Here is a 19,389-nt window from a genome sequence, read left to right on the forward strand (position 1 = left end):
GTGGGCCACTGACGTTTTCATCAAGGGAAATTTGATGTGGACCCTCTATGGACCATGCATGACTATCCAAGATATGGGGAGTGTGTAGGTACGTGCTTTTGCATGCCTATTGACACATTTATGCTTTATTGTGGTGTGATCTATGCATGTCTAATGACCTATTTGTGCATGCATATATGTAGGACTTTAAACACAAGGGTATCATTCTTGTCCTATTTGTGGCCCTAGTTTGAATACGCGACACTCCAAACATATAAGGAAGATGGTTTATGAAGGTATGCCACAATCTTTGGAAACACACACTTTCAGCATTGAAGAGCTTACAAGGGAATGCCAAATATTAAAAGACCAACTTGCCACCACTACAGAGGCAAGCATTGTTTAAGAACAAGTCTTAGACCAATGGTCCAATACTAGTGAAGTCATTCCTCAACAAGCATAGGTGACCTTGCAAATGAAAAAGCTTAAGGATATATATACATCCATCTACCATAAGTATAAGGAAAAATAGATGAGATGCAATCCCAAAAGATAGCCATCTTAAATCTTGGACTCCAATTGTTGGTGCAAAACAATGAGGCAATGGAAGACACCACAAATGAAGTCCCACTACAATGCACGATGGGGGTATACCAAGAGCTTGTGGCCACTCTACAAGCAAAAGATCACCTAAAAGAACGAGTTCTTATCCAATGGAAACAACTTCAACTCAAGACCATATCCACTAATCCAAACATCAAATGGTAACGTTCCATAGGAGAAAAAACTCTATGCAAAATTTTCCAAGACTTGTCTGAAGATGAACAAAATATTTTCTTCTTGTCTACACATGCTAGGTTTACTACTCATGACATATGCTTTCATCGCATATGTATGCCTCATGGGTAGTCCTCCCCTTAGGGTCACTGGTGGTTTTTTGCCATTGCTATAAAATTCGTTACTATTATGTACTATAGGGCATGACATAACCAACATCCCCCCTTGCTGCAACTTATGATCCCATCACACCAACAAAAAGAAGTGTTAGAGGATGACATGGCCTATCTCACATCTAACTTCCCATATCTAACCACTCTCCATGACAATCTCATAACCTCAGTTACCCTTGCTTCTACCACCCTTTAACCTTCCCTGATCTCCAACCTAACATCTACTCCCTTCATTGTCTCTTTGCTCATGCCTCTCACCACTTTCAACTAACCTAATAGTCGCAAACGTACCAGCCCCTCACACCAAACTTCTTCCCTTCAATTGCTACTCCTATCCTCAAGGATTACCAAGCTACTCAAACCATTTTCCCAATTCTTCCCTACCTCCCCTATGATTCCTCTTTGATAACTAACACTCTTTCATATTACTCCCCCATGTCCCCAGATTCCCGCCCGTCATCACCTCTGACACTACTTGTGCTATCAGCTATAGAAAATGACCCAATATTTGATTTTGAATATCAATATCTAGATAATCCAATTCGCACTCCCATGCCAAATTCCAATGATGGGTATGATTTTCATGTAATGCCACTTCCCGCATCGAGGATTTTTGCAAACAAATATCCTGATATGAAAACTCAAGGTGGATGGCAAGAGTCCCTACCAACCTCTGTTAGCACCAAATTAGTGAAGCTTGGATCAGCAAAGTGGAATCCCCAACTTGATTGGTGGCACCCCAAGCTCTTTGATGTAATTTGTTTGAAAGAATACCTGTGTGCACCTCCATGCCTCAGAACCCATCCCAAGTTCTACGTAGTTCCATGATGGCATAGATGGGAGGCCAACATACACACTTTGGGTGAGGATCACACCATTAATTGGACAATTATTGGGCCATACTCCGGTGTAGAATGGAACTTCTAAGGCACACTAATCCAAGCACTTCAACAACATGAGAAAATAATATGCAGCAACATTGACCGCATCCTTCACCAAAGTGCTATCTTTTGCAAAATCTTGGAATACATTCTAGATGTCCCCATCCACATTGACCACCATTTGCCTACACTCAGTTTCAATTCCAATGAATGGGTTGATGCTCATACTACAAGCAGACTTTGTCAAAGAGTCACCTTCTTATAAGCACACACTCATATCTCTGCTCAAACAAATGGTGGATGTAGGATTCTTGGAAATAGAGCAAAAATTGTATGGTTCCAAGGCTTATACTAGGATTGAGTGGTATGCCACAAGTTCCACAACCACTAGGTTATATGCATGGCATCCCAATTCCGTGATCACAATAAGCCATAACCCAAGGACAGGTAATAAAATGGATCTGGGGTTATGTTGTCTTTGTGCCAACATGGACTTAGATAGCACAGAATGTGTGTGTAGAGTAGCAGCAAAGCTCCGCTTGTACTTGCATAAGGCTAGGAATAATCTCTCTTATGAATCCTCAACATGCAAGTTCTATGTACAATTCCTACATGTAGTTTGTACATGCAACTTCTACATGCAACATGCAACTTCTATATGTGCATCCTAGATGCAAATTCTACATGTGAACCCTAAAATGACTATGTATTCCCTTATTTGTAGCATGGAAGTGATCATGGTAGAGTGGCATAATCCCTATTTTGCTTTTTTCATAGGTTCTTTTGCTACTCATGGTTGGCGGATACACCACGGCATAGATACAAATAGATATTTGGTTTTTTGCTTCAACTTGCTTGACTAGACTTTCCTTGATGATTGTTTTTTCCTACCCTAATAGCTTGTCAACTTGCAATTCACTCGGCCTTCCCTAGCAGGATCATCAAAATGTTGATGTTTATATTCTCTCACCCCGCTAACTCAAGAACGCTCGGTTTAAATCCCAATCTGATGATGCACTCGATGAAGATACTCACTCTTGCAATCCTACATTAGGAGTTCTCAAGATGCCAACACATAACACTTGGAGGTCGGGGCTAGCAAATGGGAGGAAACCAGGAACCCACACTTAACACTTAGTAGAGAATCACAGCAAGCAAAACCAAGGAGATAGTCAAGTGCTCATTTATTGAATCAAAGTCACTTTTTACAACCAAGCCACCGTGGCTTGCAATGAACACTCCCTAACCTATCAACTCAGGTCGAAAAAAGAGAACTCGACACATTACTCTCTATATCCTCTTTCTCACCTATTATAACTTTTCAATCTAAAGAACCGCCTTCTAATTGAGTGTGCGCTCGATGCGCCCACTGCTGCTCGCCTGATAGGTCCATAATCACTCCATCTTCCCCTCTCCTTTTTCTCCTCTTGCTCTTCTCTTCTACTCATCTTTCTCCTCCTCCCCCCCCTCCTCCTCTTGTCTCTCTTCCCTCATTTTTTTCCATAGTTCCTTTTCTTGCTTCTTCTTATTTTGTCATCCCCTCTCTTCCTTTAGAAAGATCCTTTCTCTATCCCATATTTCTTGTCTCTCATCTTAATCCCCTCTCTGTATAATCCTTATATGCATGCTTAGATGGACAAATTCTTGTATTTAGGTTTAATAACAGTTCATGTGCTCAGAAGAATGTGCACATTTATTTTTCGATTCTACAAGGCTAAAAGAGAGTGTGAGTCTCTCCCTTTTGCATTGAAGCAACATGTGCTAGAATTTAGGGTACATTGACTTATGACTCAAGTGTTTCATCCATGATGCACACTGTCAAAATCCAATTTGTTAAGGTACAATGCATGTACATATGTTGTATAAAAGGAAAGGTGCTTATACTTTTGCCTCGACGCTTGTGCATATCATAGAGTGCTAATGCTTGTAGAGATGATTGAGAGCTCATAGATTTGTTTGAATGCATGCATATATGTGAGAATTTTAGTTCATGTGTTGGCACTTGTTTGTATACCTCAGTGAAGAATAAATGCTTATACTCAAAATTGTATGAGGGTACATGTGCTTGAACAAGAGTGCACATTTATTTTGCAATAATTTTGGACCAAAAGACATGCGAATTTGTCACATCTATTTTTCAACGATTCCAATGTTCTCATGAGGTGCATATTTTGGTCTTATATGTATTCTTGAGGGTGTATGTATATGCTTGAATGCTTGTTTGCATGATGATTGAGAAAAATATGCTAGAAATTAGAGTACATGGATTTTGAGTCCACTAAGTTAAACGTTATTGTATATATGCTTCAATCAAAACCATGCATTAAAACATTGGAATGCTTGAGAGTATGATTCCCTATATCTGTACAAGTCATATCTTACTCATCTAGATTGCTAATAGAAACCTTGATAGCTGATCATATTACAACTATTTAAAACAAGTTTGAAGTTCACTATATGGTGTGAGAGGTACAGGTTAACATATACATACATGTAATACGACAAACTAGAGAAATACTTGTGGAGCCTTCTTAATGCAATGAAAATATTTTATACCATGTCACACTTTCTGTAGTAAATTCCTCTCGTGGCCATGTGGGGTGAGTAACAAGGGTCCAAATTGGATCAAAGCAAAGACTAGACGAGGCACAAGACCCTCACCTTGATTTCTTCAAAAACAAGAACAATTAAATCCTCAAATGTGGCTTTTACAAGGCCACAACTTGCCCAATCACCAAAAAGCCAACACTAACAATCACTTTGGTAAGCTAGAGGTACCAACTATAACTTGGGGAATTTTATTTTAAAAAAACTATAAGGGAATATAATGCAATCAAATTTATGCAACTTTCTGACATAGCATTGTGATGCCAAAATTTGATATTTTTTATTTGGCATTGGTATTGTTTTCTTCTATGTTTGATAAGAGTTTGAGTATTAAGTGATAGCCTAGCAGCTCTCACTTATTTCTATTTTCTAAAATATTGTATGGGATTGAGAGGATGAGTGGAATGGATCATTGTAAATACCATGTGTATGAATGATAAATACCTTGGTATGGGGTGAGAGTTCCGAGGAGTCCAACTCAAAGGGTGAGGTGGAAGGAGTGGCCTTTGGTCTTTGTCTTGGTGCTAATCGAGATGAGTCAGGAGGAAACAAGGTGATGGTACAAGAAAATTTTGTAGAGACACTTCATGTGGAGGATGTGGACCACATTAAACGACACCAACGCAATGAAGAGCTTCTTGGTGATTCTCTATCATGTAGTGAGAAGCTCCAGTACTTGGATATGTTAGATGATTTTCCATGTCTCTTTGCAACAAGCTATTCACAGATTTGACCAATCTCTCTTGTGGAGCACAAGATTGAGTTGAAGCCAGAAAGAAAGCCATTTGTGCAACGCTTAAGGCAATTGGGGGTGATCCAAGTTGAGGCACTAAACCCAGAATACCCATCACATATAGAATACATCTCATGCCCGGCTACTTGGTCTAGTATTTCATCTTGGAATGGCAAAGGAAAATGATCCCTCTTAGTGCATGCATTCAAAGGACGAAAGTCCACACAAACTCGCCACTTATTTCCTTTCTTTGGTGTGACAACTACAGGAGATATCCACTCTGAATCATCAATAGGAAAGATGAATTCCTCCTCAAGTAGTTGTGTTATCTGTTTCTTTCAAATTCGTATTCGGAAGGAAGATCAAAAGAAAACATCATTTGTCACACCTTGGGGAGTTTTTGCTTATAGAGTGATGCCTTTTGGGTTAACCAATGCACCAGCTACATTTCAAAGGTTCATGAGTCAAGTGCTCAAGCCTTACTTGGGAAAGTTCATAGGGGTGTTTTTGGATGATTTTTGCATTTATTCTTGGTGCATAGATCACATGGAGAAATTAAAGATGGCCTTAGCTAGGATTGATGAAGCAAAAGTGTGTCTAAATCCTAGCAAGTGTTATTTGGCTCAAAAAAAAGTAGTGTTGTTGTGTCTAAAGAAGGCCTAAAAATGGATCTTGACAAGGTTCAAGCAATCATGGCATTGCCAAGTCCTCAGAGTGTCACTGGTGTTCCAAGATTTCTAGGACAGAGCAAGTATTATCAATGCTTTTGTGATGATTTCATAGAGATAGTGCATCCCATGAAGATGTTGACAAGAAAAGGAGTTTCTTTCCAACCTGAGGAGGTTCAAAGTTCACCTTGGGCTTGGTTTTATTCAAAGGATCAATTTTTCACAGTGTGATCAGACAGACCACACAGGAAGCAAGAATTAGGTAGGTTCTTATATAGAACCTTTTGTTCCTTGATCACTGCCCCACCCCTATGGTTGAGGATTACTATAGTTTCTGAGTGGTCTTCTACTAAATTGAGCTGAATGCACACCTACGGGTTCCCCCTAGGATTGATAAACCGATTGCGTTCAACGCTTTACCACCTCTCCTAAGCAATCCGGTGCTAGCTTGGATTGGACTCAAGATGAGTACTTTTGTCTCCTTTCATTTTTGTCGGGCTAGCTAGGCGCTCAAGAGCCTAGGATGTTTGGGTGCCCATTTCTCCTTAGGAACGAGACTCACTTTCCAGGATGTGAATCCACCTGCATATGTTGATAGACAGCAAGCTGTCCATGCACCAAATGTGCAAGAAATGGTACCACCAAGTACTCCCACAGGTATACAATCAAGGGTAGATGATGGATCATCTATTGGTGGAAATGATGAGCCAAATGTGGCTGATATGCAAATGGGACAGCAAGCTTAAATGCCCTTGAGAAGATCTTTTTGAGTGTCTAGACCGCCTAATAAGTTTATTCCAGGGGTAGACTATGTGATGCTTACTGATTGCGGGGAGCCTTCTTGCTACAAAGAGGCTATGATGCGTGAGGATCAACGCAAGTGGGAGTATAAGAGGAGATTCTCAGCTTATTATAAAGCAAATGCAAGGGCATTACAAGACAAGAAGTCCTCATTTGAAGGAGCTTAATCAGAAGGCTATGGCACTATGTAGTCAATTTGATTTTTGCAAGTTTGTTCATATAAACAGAAAATAAAATCAAAGGGAAGATGAGTAAGCTTCTCAAGCCATTGCAAGTACAAGAACGGGGGGTGGTTTCTTTGGTAGATACTGGATGGCCAGAATTGCAAGATGTTCAACAATATGTGGAAGAAGGCATGTTTCCTTGAGGGTTAACTCCACAACAGAAGTAGAGATTGGTAAGGAAGGCTTGTTCCTATACTATTGTTGATGACATTCTTTATAAATTGGGAAAAGACAAGGTGCTCCGTCGGGTGGTCCATCCCATGGAGACTAGGAGAATCCTAGAAATGTGCCATGAATGCTCTGGTCATTTTGCTTTAGCGAGCACAACTACGAGAATTCTTAATGTAGGTTACTTTTGGCCACGCCTCCATAAGGATGTATATGCATGGTGTCGAAGTTGTAAAGTATGCCAAAAGTTTGGAAGGCGACAGTTGATTCTTGGACCCTTGAAGCCTATTTCAGCATATGAACCATTTGAGAGGTGGGGGTTGAACTTTGTGGGACCACTCCCTCGCTCAGGGCAAGCATTATTTATTGGTGGCCACAAATTATGTGACTCGGTGGGCAGAGGCCAAGGCCACAATCAATACCAAGAAAATCACAGTTGCAAAATTTCTCTTTGATCAAATTTGTTCATGCTTTGGTTGTCCTTTAGAAATTCTCACTGATGGAGGAACCTCTTTTAGAAATGAACTAATTAAAGATGTGGTACATAAGCTAAAGATAAATCATAGTATGTCCACACCATACTATCCCCAACGTAATGGCTTGGTTGAGAAAACAAATGGATTGTTGTGCAATTCAATGGGAAAGCTTGTAGACACCAAGAAAAGGCATTGGGATAGGCACTTGACAGAAGTTTTATGGGCTTATAGAACCACACACAAGCTAGCTATTGGGTTTACACCATTCCAACTAGTGTATGGAATAGAAGCCATTTTGCCCATTGAATTAGAGATACATAGTCTTTGCATTGCTATTGTAAGAAAAGAAGGACAGGAGGATGCATATGCTCAATGCTTGGTACAGCCAGAAGCCTTGGATGAATGCAAATTACAAGCCTTACAAAACTTGGAAGCTTCTCAAAAAAGGCACAAGGCTTGTTTTGACACCAAATTACGCAAAAAGAAAGATATTGCAGAAGGAGATTTGGTCATGAGATTATCTAGCCGCTTGTCTGGACAAGCGGCTAGATAAAAGTTTATCGGCCGATGGGAGGGACCATATCGAGTCAAAAAGAAGTTTACGAATGGAACCTATCAGCTTGAGGATGTTGTTGGCATGGTGATACTCGGATGCAACAATGAGTATCACCTTAACTTCTTCTATGCTCAACCACCTTAAGGGCCAACAGACCCTCTCTATCACTAGAGAGGATTTGCTCAGGGAAAAAAGATGTGACGCCCAAAATTGATATTTTTTATTTGGCATTGGTATTGTTTTTTTCTATGTTTGATAAGAGTTTGAGTATCAAGTGATAGCCTAGCGGCTCTCACTTATTTCTATTTTTAAAGATATTATATGGGATTGAGAGGATGAGTGGAATGGATCATTGTAAATACCATGTGCATGAATGATAAATACCTTGGTATGAGGTAAGAGTTATTTATGTATGGGAATATTATGGGGTTTTTAGAAAATAGGAAGAGTTAGTCATATAAAGAGGTGGGCTCATGTCCATGTGTTCCAATAATATAAGAGAGATTACATGCCAAGCATGTGGAAGCCATGTGGAGGAGTGTGGAGTCAAGAGGAATCCTTTTAGAATTCCTATGTGGAATAAGGAGGATGTGGACACATGGAAAAGAGAGGGTCCCTATGGGCTCCATGTGGGGAGACTCTTGACTTTCTCAATATTTTAAGAGTCTTGAGCATCTTTTGACAGGACACATGGCAAGAGTAGCTAAAAAGGACATGGATGGTGACATACGGGCTTATGTGATTGATGGGAAAAGGAATCTACAAACAGCAATTATAAATGGGTGCAAAAGGGTGATAAAATCTCTATAAAAGAAGCCCTTCTCTCCCTTGTTCAATATCTCTTCCACCATTAGGTCTCATGTTGCTATAGCTCTAGTCTCCTCAAGCCTCTTCCATGAGCCTTCTCTCCCTCTTGTAGATATTGTTTTATGTAGACTCTTGAGTCCACATAAGACAATATCTCTTCCACCATTAGGTCTCATGTTGCTATAGCTCTAGTCTCCTCAAGCCTCTTCCATGAGCCTTCTCTCTCTCTTGTAGATATTGTCTTATGTAGACTCTTGAGTCGATCTCTCTCTAGTTCATTCTCTCTCTATGAGTAGTCTTGGAGGTTCCGCTCCCTCTAGTACGTATGAAACCTCTTCTTCTCCCTTGTGTTTGTAGTGTTTTGAGTTGCATTGGAGTGAAGTCTCGCTCTATTGATAATGAAGGTCACTTCAAGTTCTCCCTTTTGAATGTCTCTTCCCTTTTTCCATTATTTTCTTTTCCAAAGTGCTCAAAAGTCTTTCTATTTGGCCGCTCATTGCACACACATGGTCCATCCATTTCCCAAGCCACCAAGGGAGTTACTTACCCTCTCCTAGGTGAGATCTATGAGTGGTGAATCATTGATAAAGGTGGAGCCTTGAGGAAGCATCCTGCTTAGGCAAAATTAGCATGGGTGAATGATAGCTTTTATGACAGTTTGACCCCCTGTTAGTATTTTGCTCATAACTTTCTGTTCGATAGTCCGATTTTGATGAAACTTATATTAGCGCGAAGCTCTCTTCCAGACGCATGTCTCTATGTAATTAGATCTTGAATCATATATTACAACAAAAAGTTATGAGTCTCTGTGTCTGATAATCTGTTTTATGACAGTTTTTACCCCCGTCTAATAAACCGTTCATAACTTTCTTACCGCTTCTTTGTTTCTTATGAAACTTATATAAAAGCAAACCCATTTTAAGACGCATCACAATATGTGATTGAATATTTTATATCATGTCTCTATTAAAAGTTATAGATCTCTATGTCTTATAACAATTTGGAGAGTATTTTGAGCTAAGTGTAAAGGTGTCTATGAAGAAGGTGCAATGTTTCCTCAGAACCTACCCATCCGACCCAATCAGCCCCTTCAATCTCTTCGATATATATTAGTTCATGTCATGTTGAGCCGCAAGATCTTCTTTCGACAACATATCGCTCCTCTTTGGGATAGACCGACTTGCTGAGATTATAACCTCTAGTGATCCTTTCCTTCTCCCTATGCTTGAGTACATCACTTAGAATGTAACCATCTTCATTCTTATCTAAGAAAGGATAGTATAGTGTGGTCTCTTGGTATAAAAACTTGAATTTAATGTCCATTTTCCAGTGATGAATATCCCTATCACTCAATTCGAAAGTAGTAGAAAGTGAAAAGGTGCGTAAAGTTTATTACCCCCAACTTCATGTCACAGCTTGGACAACAAAGGGTAACCAACAAAATAGCATGAGTTCTTATAGCATTGACTAAGGAAGCTTTGGATTGACCAAGGAAGAGATGATACATGCAAATGAGTAAAAGCCAAGTATTATATGACCTCACACTCATACTTTTCCAAGACACTAACATGTATGGTGCTCAAGACACATTGCATGGTTTCGAGGCTATGGTGACCCATAAGTAATGTAAAGGTGATGTCAACACTTGCTTCTACAAAACAAGTGTTACACAACCAAAACTCAAATTATGTGCTAACACCAATTTTGATCCATCAACAATACCCTCCGCAACAAATAGCTCAAGTTCCTAGACTCAACCTAATACCAATGATTCAAATAAAGGTAATAAAAATTATGGGTGTAAATTCAACTTCAATTCTTATTAAAATACTTTCATTTGATGTCAAAGTGATTCCATCATAAGAAACCTATATTAAAGCAAGCCATCGAATCACTTAAGATCACCTGTTTCAAATTAAAATAGATGCTCTCAAAGTCCTCATACTGAAATAACATTCAATGAGTCTCTAGAGGGTCTGGCCAAAAACAAAAAACAAATAGCAAGCCATTGTATACATACATACACACACACACCCCCCTTTGTAAGACTAGAATATATTCAATCATACAAATTCAGATTTTGGTTGTTGTTATCCCTATTATTTGCAACAATATCTGAGACTCCTCATTGTTATAAATTTATTAAGGAAATATACCTTAGCAAGGTCCTTGTGTAAACTTACAGATGGCTTTCCTTGGAAGCTGAACGATCACACTCAATTACATTCAAACATTAGAACTTTGGAAAGGCCTGAGAATGTCTTAGTCGAGGCATCCCAGTCGAACATGGCCATAGATTCGAAACTCTGATATACTTTCATTGATTCCTCTTTTGACGATTAAAAACGATGAAGCGTTTGATTTGGCTGGTATAAACAGAAAAAAAAATGTTCATCTTTCGGAGCAGGTGGATAGAAACAATGAGCCAAACATGGAACTCTGGATAATTTGGCTTCAAGTTGGAATTCCAAATACATGACACATAATAAGATCAAGAAGTGACTTTCTTTAACACTGCTTGCAGATGCGGTTGCAATGCTTGTGAGTTAGTAGCCATGGACACAGTATATTCCATCTCATCACCATTAACCTTCAATATTCTACTGATGTCCTTGACCTGCAAACCCAGAAACAATGCAGTTAAAAAGAAAAGAGCACCTGAGTACTTGTATAGGACTAGATAAGAGCAAAATTTGCCTTAAAATATGCATCGACCATTTTCGAATTGCACGTGTTCACAATATCTCCTGTGTGTAGCAAATCAAATAAGCTACTTCAAATATGTCTGGAGTCAACAATCCTAGCACATGTAATCATACTCTTGTAAGATTTTCCCAGTCAAAACACAATCAATAGGCAAGCCTTTAAACCAAACAAGAAGATAAATGTGTTGTACCTTAGAGGCATTGGCCACAGTCTCACTTTTAAGGATTATAGTCTTCTTTTCTGCATCGAAAGTACCTTTCTGCAAAGTGTCCACAAACAATGAGAAGAGTTATAATAATTGACAGTAACACTCGAACTTGAGTGTGTAACACAATGTCTGCACCTGAACTTCTGCAAGGCCAGTACTTTGGGCAATGATGACTTCTATTGAGCCATCCAGCTTAGGCCTCCAATACCCACTTTCTGCATGCATTGGTTCCCCTGATGCCAATTTCCATGTTTTCTGCATATAAGCCATTACTGGCTATGACAGATATACTTCAACTTAGTTTCCTCCTTTCATACTCAAAAATTCTGAAAGATGTACATCAGTGTCTATCCTATTTCTTTGAAGTTTACTGACAAAAGACAATGTGCAAGGCAAACAACCCACCGGCGAAATTGTTGAACTTACTGCCTGATCTCTTTCCAGACATGCAAGGAGCCCTTGACACTGGAACAGGACAACCACCTCACTTACACTACCACAAAACAGGCAATTTCAAGATCTTGCAGCTTCACCAGGATGTATTTTTGCAAGTCATTGATCAAATTATCTTTCACAAGATGCTCCTCGAAACACTTTGAAGATGCAGATCAAATTACCAAGAAGGAAATGGTCTGTATCATACTGCATAACAAAGGATTCATGTGCGCTTGCTTCCATAGGCTCTGTCTAGGAGTGCTGCATAAGGCAGTGCACACTTGTAAAGTTCCCAGCAACTGGGCTTCATGGGTCAGTGCCCCACTCGTAAGTCCCCAAATCAGGACTTGGGGGCAGGACACCTACAACAAATTAGAATTTTACAGAGATGCCACTTGGTCATGTGAAGAGACTGCCATGGGGCAGATCTAAGTGACCACGGGCTGTTATTGGGGCAGCATCAGGCTGCCACATGGTGAGTATGAAGGACAGGAGGCTGGGACTGGCTGCATTTGGGCAGCAGGTTCACGTGGGATCGGGCTTTAACATAAGCAGCACTATATGCCCAGCCATGAGGGCTGGGATACCCCAGCAAAGGGGCTCAAATGGAGGGCTAAATGGGTATTTATAGGGCCCAAGTAGGAGGGCCAACAGCCAGACCTGGTTGACCATCTAGGGCTGGCTGACCAGGGCAGTTCCAGGGTTGCAGACGGTTGTGGCCACTATTTCGAGCTGGGTCAGTCAGGAGGAAGACCAGCCCCTCGCCTATGTAAGGATCCTTGGGCCCTTAATTTGCCATACAGTCAGCAGTTCAGCAGAGCGTCTGCCAACAGCCACAGCATAAAGCAGGAGGATTGTACTCCAGTAGGAGTAGAGCAGAAAGTGGCCCCATTATGTATTTTAAAGTTTGCAGCCTACAATCTGTGTATGTTCCAGATATGTTTGTGTGTTTTTCTGGGTTTTCCTGGGTATACCCGTGCGCACATTGTGATCTTGGGTGTGGTGATCCTGGAAGTCTTCCACGGTGCAGATTAGGCTGTAAGAAGCAAAGCCTTGAATTCTAACCGCTGGAAAGGCTCATCAAACTAAAGCGTATACCTAGATGAATCCAAGAAGATTCCCAAACTCATCCTCTAAAAACACAACATAGTGCAGTTTCAATCTCATGATAGTCACTCATAAGATTGAAAACCATAAACTCCATCATGCATAGCAAGGACTAGCTAGTATGACACCCCTAGTGACGTCATCAGCCCCCAACAGTAGGTGTAGACCATAGTATAAAAATATGTTGGGATATCTCAAGGTGTAAGCCCAGGCACACCTTGGTTTCTCTGTGTGTGTGCTAGAGGCACAGTTAGGTGCCCATAAGCACTGTTAGGTGGTGGTAGAAGCCACATAGGATGATTGAGAGAATCTAGGAGCAGATTGAGGAGATGATTGTGGAGCTCAGAGGTCATCAATGATGTCAGTGATCATGTAAGAGGTGCCTACTTAAGGACCTCACCTTTCTTCATTCCATAAGCAAGAATTCTGAGTTTGTGTTCACGCCATGCTTTCCTTTCAGTTTACCAACATGGTATCAAAGCCCTTTGATCCTCCTTGAGCCCATTTGTGCCACATCATCTTCTTCTTCTCCATCTTCTTCTTCTTCATCTTCACCATTTCTTCCCCTTCTTCCCAAATCTTGCTAAAGCTTATTCTCCTCCGTTTCTCCGCCATTCTCCAAGCCTTTCCTGCTGGAGATACCTCTTGAAGGGGCGAACTTCCACCTACAAGCAATTGAGGAATCATCGTCACTACTAGTCGCCATTCCACGAAAATTGGCGAACTTGTCTTTTGCAATTTCTCTGTGTCTGCTCCATCTCTCTCTAATTCCTTTCAGGGGAAGCTTCTCCATACCTTGGGCTATCTTGTGTTGAAATCTGAGCGGCAATGGCTGCATATTCAAGGAGAAATCAAGCAAAACCAGTCGACTTTGACGATGCTCCAGCCAACAATATTGCGTGCCATTTCGCCCAACCTCTGTGCTGGATCTTCTTTGGTATATGAGCTTTCTTTTGCTTCAGAAAGCCCCTTTTTCTTTGCTTTGGAGAGTGAGATACAAGCCCTCCAAGTTCAGGCCTCTGTTTTGGACAGTTTTGACAAGGTTGTGAGTGTGATGCTACATTAGATGCTACTTCAGCATTTCTAATGTTTTAAAGTGCTAAATAGCATCAGTACAACTGTGGCTACACCTGGATTTGCTTGGAAAGCTTTCTTTTAGCTACCTCTGTGAAGCATGCAAGTGAAAGCATCATTGCTTTGTAGTATGAAATTTGATCACAAGTCTTTGCTACATTAAATGCTTATACTTTGAAGCTTTTCAATTGTTTTTCTAGCCTTGTAAGAGAGAAGACACTGCCCAATTCTTGGGTTAGACCCTCTCATGGCTACCATATTGAATATGGACAAGTTCAATGGTAAGGGCTTCCACACATGGAAGATGAAGGTCAAGTTTGCATTAATGAGGGAAAACCTCTGAGGGCTTGTCAAACTGGCTTCAACTTCTTCTTCAACAGCCTCCAATGCTGGAGAATCCTCAGCTCCGACACACCCAGCAAGAGATCCTGCTAGAGAGAAGAAAGCATATGGCATCATTGCTCTTGCTTTAGGAGATGACTATATTCATCACATCTCTGACTTAGAGTCTCCTTCAGAAGCTTGGCAGAAGCTTGACATTATTTTTTGTGCTAGCTCTCACATCTCAAAATTGTCACTTAAGATTGCTTTCTTTGATTTGAAGATGGTTAGTGGCACTCCTTTGGCTGCCCATGTCAATTACATGCGGAGTCTCATGCCTCAACTTGCTTCTATCAACTCTCCTATCACTACAGATGATGCTATGGTAGTGTTGCTCAAGAGTATGCCTAAAGATTATGATCATGTTGTGCTCTTCAAGAAGAAGAAAGGCACATGGAACTCCGGAAAGGCAATGACACAGCCTATGCCATAAAAATCCAGAAGGGCAAGTTTTCACCTTGCAATCATTGTGGGAAGATTAATCACCTCTCAAAAGACTGCTTCAAGATCAATCCATGCAAACACTATGGCAAAAACAATCATCATGAAAAGTTTTGTAGAGCCAAAAAGGAAGCAACTTCAAAGTCAGAAAATGCCAATCTACTTTCAGTTGATGTGCCTCCACAAGATGAGGCATCCCATGAAGATTATGCTTTATGAATCATCTCCATATATGCTCCAGATCTCTCTTTTTTATGTTGAGTCAAGGTACTTAGCCTGGATAGTCCTCCAAAATGAATGAAATAAACTATTGTGTTTTGTAAACAACTCTGGTCACCATATGATGTAGGCCATGTGTATGTGTTTTTTCTCCATGGTACCTCCTGCAGACATTGTGTGCATGTACATGCAGGGGAGATAACCATTGGAAGGTCTTTTGTATCCCTTTTGTTTACCTTACACCCATGGGAACCCTTGCTAGCTTGAGATCCTAGCCATTGATAGATCCATGACCACCATGAGATGGCATGTGACACCTTGTGCTAGCTGTATCCTTGAATAGCCTGAGGCATTCCCTTGAGGGGAGGTATGTTGGGATATCTCAAGGTGTTCACTCCATGCTTTCCTTTCAGTTTAACAACAAAATATGCTCTCACACATACACACCCACACATACTTGAGCATCCATTTATACAAAGTCTCTATACTGAGTTTCTGTCGGCACTCTGGAGGTGAAGGGCAGACTCAGCCATGACAAAGGCTAGCACTAAGGAGAAGGCTAATCAAACTAAAGCATATTGGAGCAGCCCGTATCAAGTGAAAAAAAGAGGCCCTTTGAGAAAGTGGGGAAGGAAGCCCTTTGAGAAAGAGGGGAGGGAATCCGGGTGTGGTGTGGTATTGAGAGAGAGTGAGAGAGAGCGCACGCATGCGCGAGAAAGAGAGAGAGAGAGAGAGAGAGAGAGAGAGAGAGAGAGACTGAGCTGACCACCATAACAGTTTAGCCACTGTCCGTAGAAGTCTCCACAAGCCAAGTTCTAGACAAGGATGGGGAAAAATAGCGTTGAGGGCATCTGCTTCCCACAATTATCTTCAAAATATGCTCCACAAGTAGTCTTAAAGATCTTGTGGCTGCAAATTTAGAAGCTATGAGGAGTGCCATCCATTTCATCTATGAATCCCCCACAAAATGTACTACCCTCAACATAGAATATTTAATAAATTAAAATTTCATCGTCTTTCCTATTTTCATTGTTCACTTTGTGTTTTTTAAGGGTATGAAAACAGGTTATCCATTACATCCTCAAACTTTAAATGAGCTAGACATAGTGCATAGGTTTTTGCTAAGGAAGGACTGTACAGACAAGTAAAGCATCCAAACTTTGAGGCTATTGGTGGAATCACCTGGAGAGTACAACAAAATGCGACCAAAGTAAATGCAAACTAACTATTCAAGACAAAAGGATCAAACAGTTTGACAGTACCAACCTTCCAGCAGCACTGTGGACGGAAGAGCTTGAGATGGAGCTTATAAGAAAAAAATTGCATAGCAACTCTCATAATGGCACCTCTCCCACAACAAATAAAGGGACTGAATCTTGAGCAGGCCCACACTGGAAGCTCTAAGACTGTAAAAGGCAGGGCATATGAGTCACTTAGTCTTGCCTTGAGAGTGGATGTGCTCATCCAATTTCGGATCCACAGGGAATAAGCAAATGGTGAAACAGATTCGGAGGGTTTTCCTTACACTTCTGGGATTTGCTTCTTTGGGAGACAAAAGCCCATGCGCGTGAGTGCCTCTCACCAGTTTGCAAGCACAGTATTCATCTGTTATACTACACCAATATTCTGGAATCATGCTCTATAAAAAAAATTTAAACACCAGGAATCTCACAAATCACAAAGCCAAAATCTTTGGAAAACTTGCACTCAACGTTTGCATGGATGTATAGTGCCTCCCTCAACAAACGTGCAATCTGCATGTATGATTTTCAATTAGCCTGCTGCTCTCATAATTCGGATGTGTACAGCAATCTATATAGTATCTATTGATTCTTAGGTTGTTAACAGCCAAAGGCTCGACAAATAGAAGACAAACTTCCAGCAATCTTAGTTTTACTTCACTATTACAAAAACAGAGGTTTCAACTTTCTCCTCACATGTCTTGCAAAGGAGCCTAGTAAAAGAGTCCGCTCTCCCAATTACTTGCTCATCCTTGTGCATTTTTTGGATTGAGGAACCAAAATGAAATTAATCGTCCGGTTGACAAATTTGGTTTAATTTGTCTTATGGAGAAATTTGCAATACATTTAATGAGATTAGTTTAAATAGATAAGAAAGAGGACACCTTGAAGCTGCCCAAGTGTACTAAACGACATGGTAAGAACTATTTCAAATGAAGAGTCTTATCTTCCTATCGTTCGACAGATTTGCATCAGTATGCCTCTCATTGCCAGGAGTACCAAAAAGTGAAAGTTCCATAGCAGCCTGGTTTGCTCCAGACCTTGAGATTTTAAAGCTGGATTTTGAATAGATCAGCATATATTTTATCCTTGATTTGCCGCTAGTGGAAAGGTTTCCGCATGATTCTGAGCAAACGTCAGCAAGTTTGTGATGTTGATTCTGCAAACGCGCAATGGATGCTCAGAAGAACGAAATTGTTCATCGGATATTGGTATCCTATGCGTGGCATTCCCAAAGTCGTAGCATCACGCACAATGGATAGCCAAATTGTTCATCGGATATTGGTATCGTAGGGCGTGGCATTCCCAAAGTCGTAGTATCACGCACAATGGATAGCCAAATTGTTCATCGGATATTGGTATCGTAGGGCGTGGCATTCCCAAAGTCGTAGTATCACGCACAATGGATAGCCAAATTGTTCATCGGATATTGGTATCGTAGGGCGTGGCATTCTCAAAGTCATAGTATCACATAGAGACTCCAAGTTCACCAATATGTTTGGAGAGCTCCTTTTGACACTGTAGGCACATAGCTGAGATTTTTCAACGAAGACAAATGGTCAGACGAGATCTACAACCAACTGGCATTTCATGTTGTGGGTTGTTGTGTTAGTGAGACATAGGCTTAGTGGGATCAATATATTCCTTTGGTGCAGGGGATTGAATGATACATTCATTCAGCACCTGTCCGCATTTGGCAAAAAGCTCAAGTCTCGTCTGACTGGGACTTCAAGGAAAGGTTTACATAGCTGCCCACATCATAGAGAGCTATTAACAGACCGATGTCTGTCGATGAAAAGATTCTCAAAGCATTGGAGGCCTAGCAGACTGAGCGATGTATCTGATTTTCTCAATATCACTCTTTCTTGTGTTTTTCTCAGACACTCACTATTAACGAATTTCGACCTGACAATGCATTACGCTTCTTACCGATCCTAGAGCGCAAGTGGGTATAACTCAGAGGTTTGGCGAAACGTGACGATCAGAGGTAGAAAGAATGGATGAAAGCTCTTGACAATTTCAGCACTCAAATTACCAACACAGAACACGCAATGGAGAGGCTAGGCGGGACGAGACACAGCAGAGCGCGGGAGACGTTAGAGAAAGCCCAAAATGGCGTCCAAAAGAAATGAATGCAAGGGAGAGGCACCTTCCCAGAGTGCGAGAAGGTGATTTGTTCGCCGTATTGGAAGGACTGGATGGTGGGAAAGCCACCTTCACCGAGGCCAAGCCAGGAACCGAGCATGAAGGAGAGGGGGGCGAGGGCAGGGTGAAGAGGAGGAGGAGGAGGTTGAGCAGCCATGGCGATGAAGGGCGATTCTGCTGCTGATGATGATGATGATGATGATGATGATACAGCAACAAGTAACAAGACCTGAGAATTAGGAGGAGAACGAGGAGTATTTGCCCAACAGGAAAAACTCCCTCTCACAATGCCTCTCATTTCTTCCCCATAAGCCTTGATTTCTTCTCCCATATCACTTCGTGGTGTGTGTGCGTGTGTTTTTTTTTTTCACTAAAAAAGTGTGTGTGTGTTTCTTTCACTCAAAAATGTGTGTGTGTGTGTGTTGATTTCCCTTTCAACAACAACAACAAAAAAAAAAGGTGTGTTAATTTCCCTTTCTCATCTTGGGACCTCCTCACGTTGGTGACACCCACAAAGCTCCTGTGCTTTGGACCCTTCTCCCTAGTCTTCTTCATGACATGATATGACGCTTGTTGCACAAT

At 41.0% G+C, this 19,389-nt stretch overlaps 1 protein-coding gene across 1 annotated transcript; it reads right to left on the minus strand.

The window, feature by feature from the left end:
- Nucleotides 1-11,024: 11,024 nt before the first annotated feature.
- On the minus strand, nt 11,025-19,085 carry LOC147902617 (nitrobindin heme-binding domain protein). The gene is made up of 4 exons (XM_087373336.1): nt 18,812-19,085; nt 11,900-12,040; nt 11,747-11,815; nt 11,025-11,467 (listed from the first exon to the last, which is right to left on the minus strand). The coding sequence occupies exons 1-4, from the start codon at nt 18,962-18,964 to the stop codon at nt 11,342-11,344; spliced, it is 489 nt and encodes a 162-aa protein (XP_087229462.1). The 5' UTR covers nt 18,965-19,085; the 3' UTR covers nt 11,025-11,341.
- Between the last annotated feature and the right edge of the window lie 304 nt (nt 19,086-19,389).

Source organism: Dipteris shenzhenensis, chromosome 4 (assembly GCF_047967505.1).
Source record: "Dipteris shenzhenensis isolate YYH24624 ecotype China chromosome 4, Dip_SZ_1.0, whole genome shotgun sequence".
In the NCBI taxonomy this organism is placed as follows: Eukaryota; Viridiplantae; Streptophyta; class Polypodiopsida; order Gleicheniales; family Dipteridaceae; genus Dipteris; species Dipteris shenzhenensis.

What these genes read in the sequence shown, in the direction of transcription:
- LOC147902617 (XM_087373336.1), bottom strand. Translation starts at nt 18,964, where the DNA reads ATGGCTGCTCAACCTCCTCCTCCTCCTCTTCACCCTGCCCTCGCCCCC. An exon ending in CCTTCTCGCACTCTGGGAAG is followed by an intron (nt 12,041 to 18,811) that starts GTGCCTCTCCCT and finishes TATCTGTCATAG; the next exon opens with CCAGTAATGGCTTATATGCA. An exon ending in CTGGCCTTGCAGAAGTTCAG is followed by an intron (nt 11,816 to 11,899) that starts GTGCAGACATTG and finishes GACACTTTGCAG; the next exon opens with AAAGGTACTTTCGATGCAGA.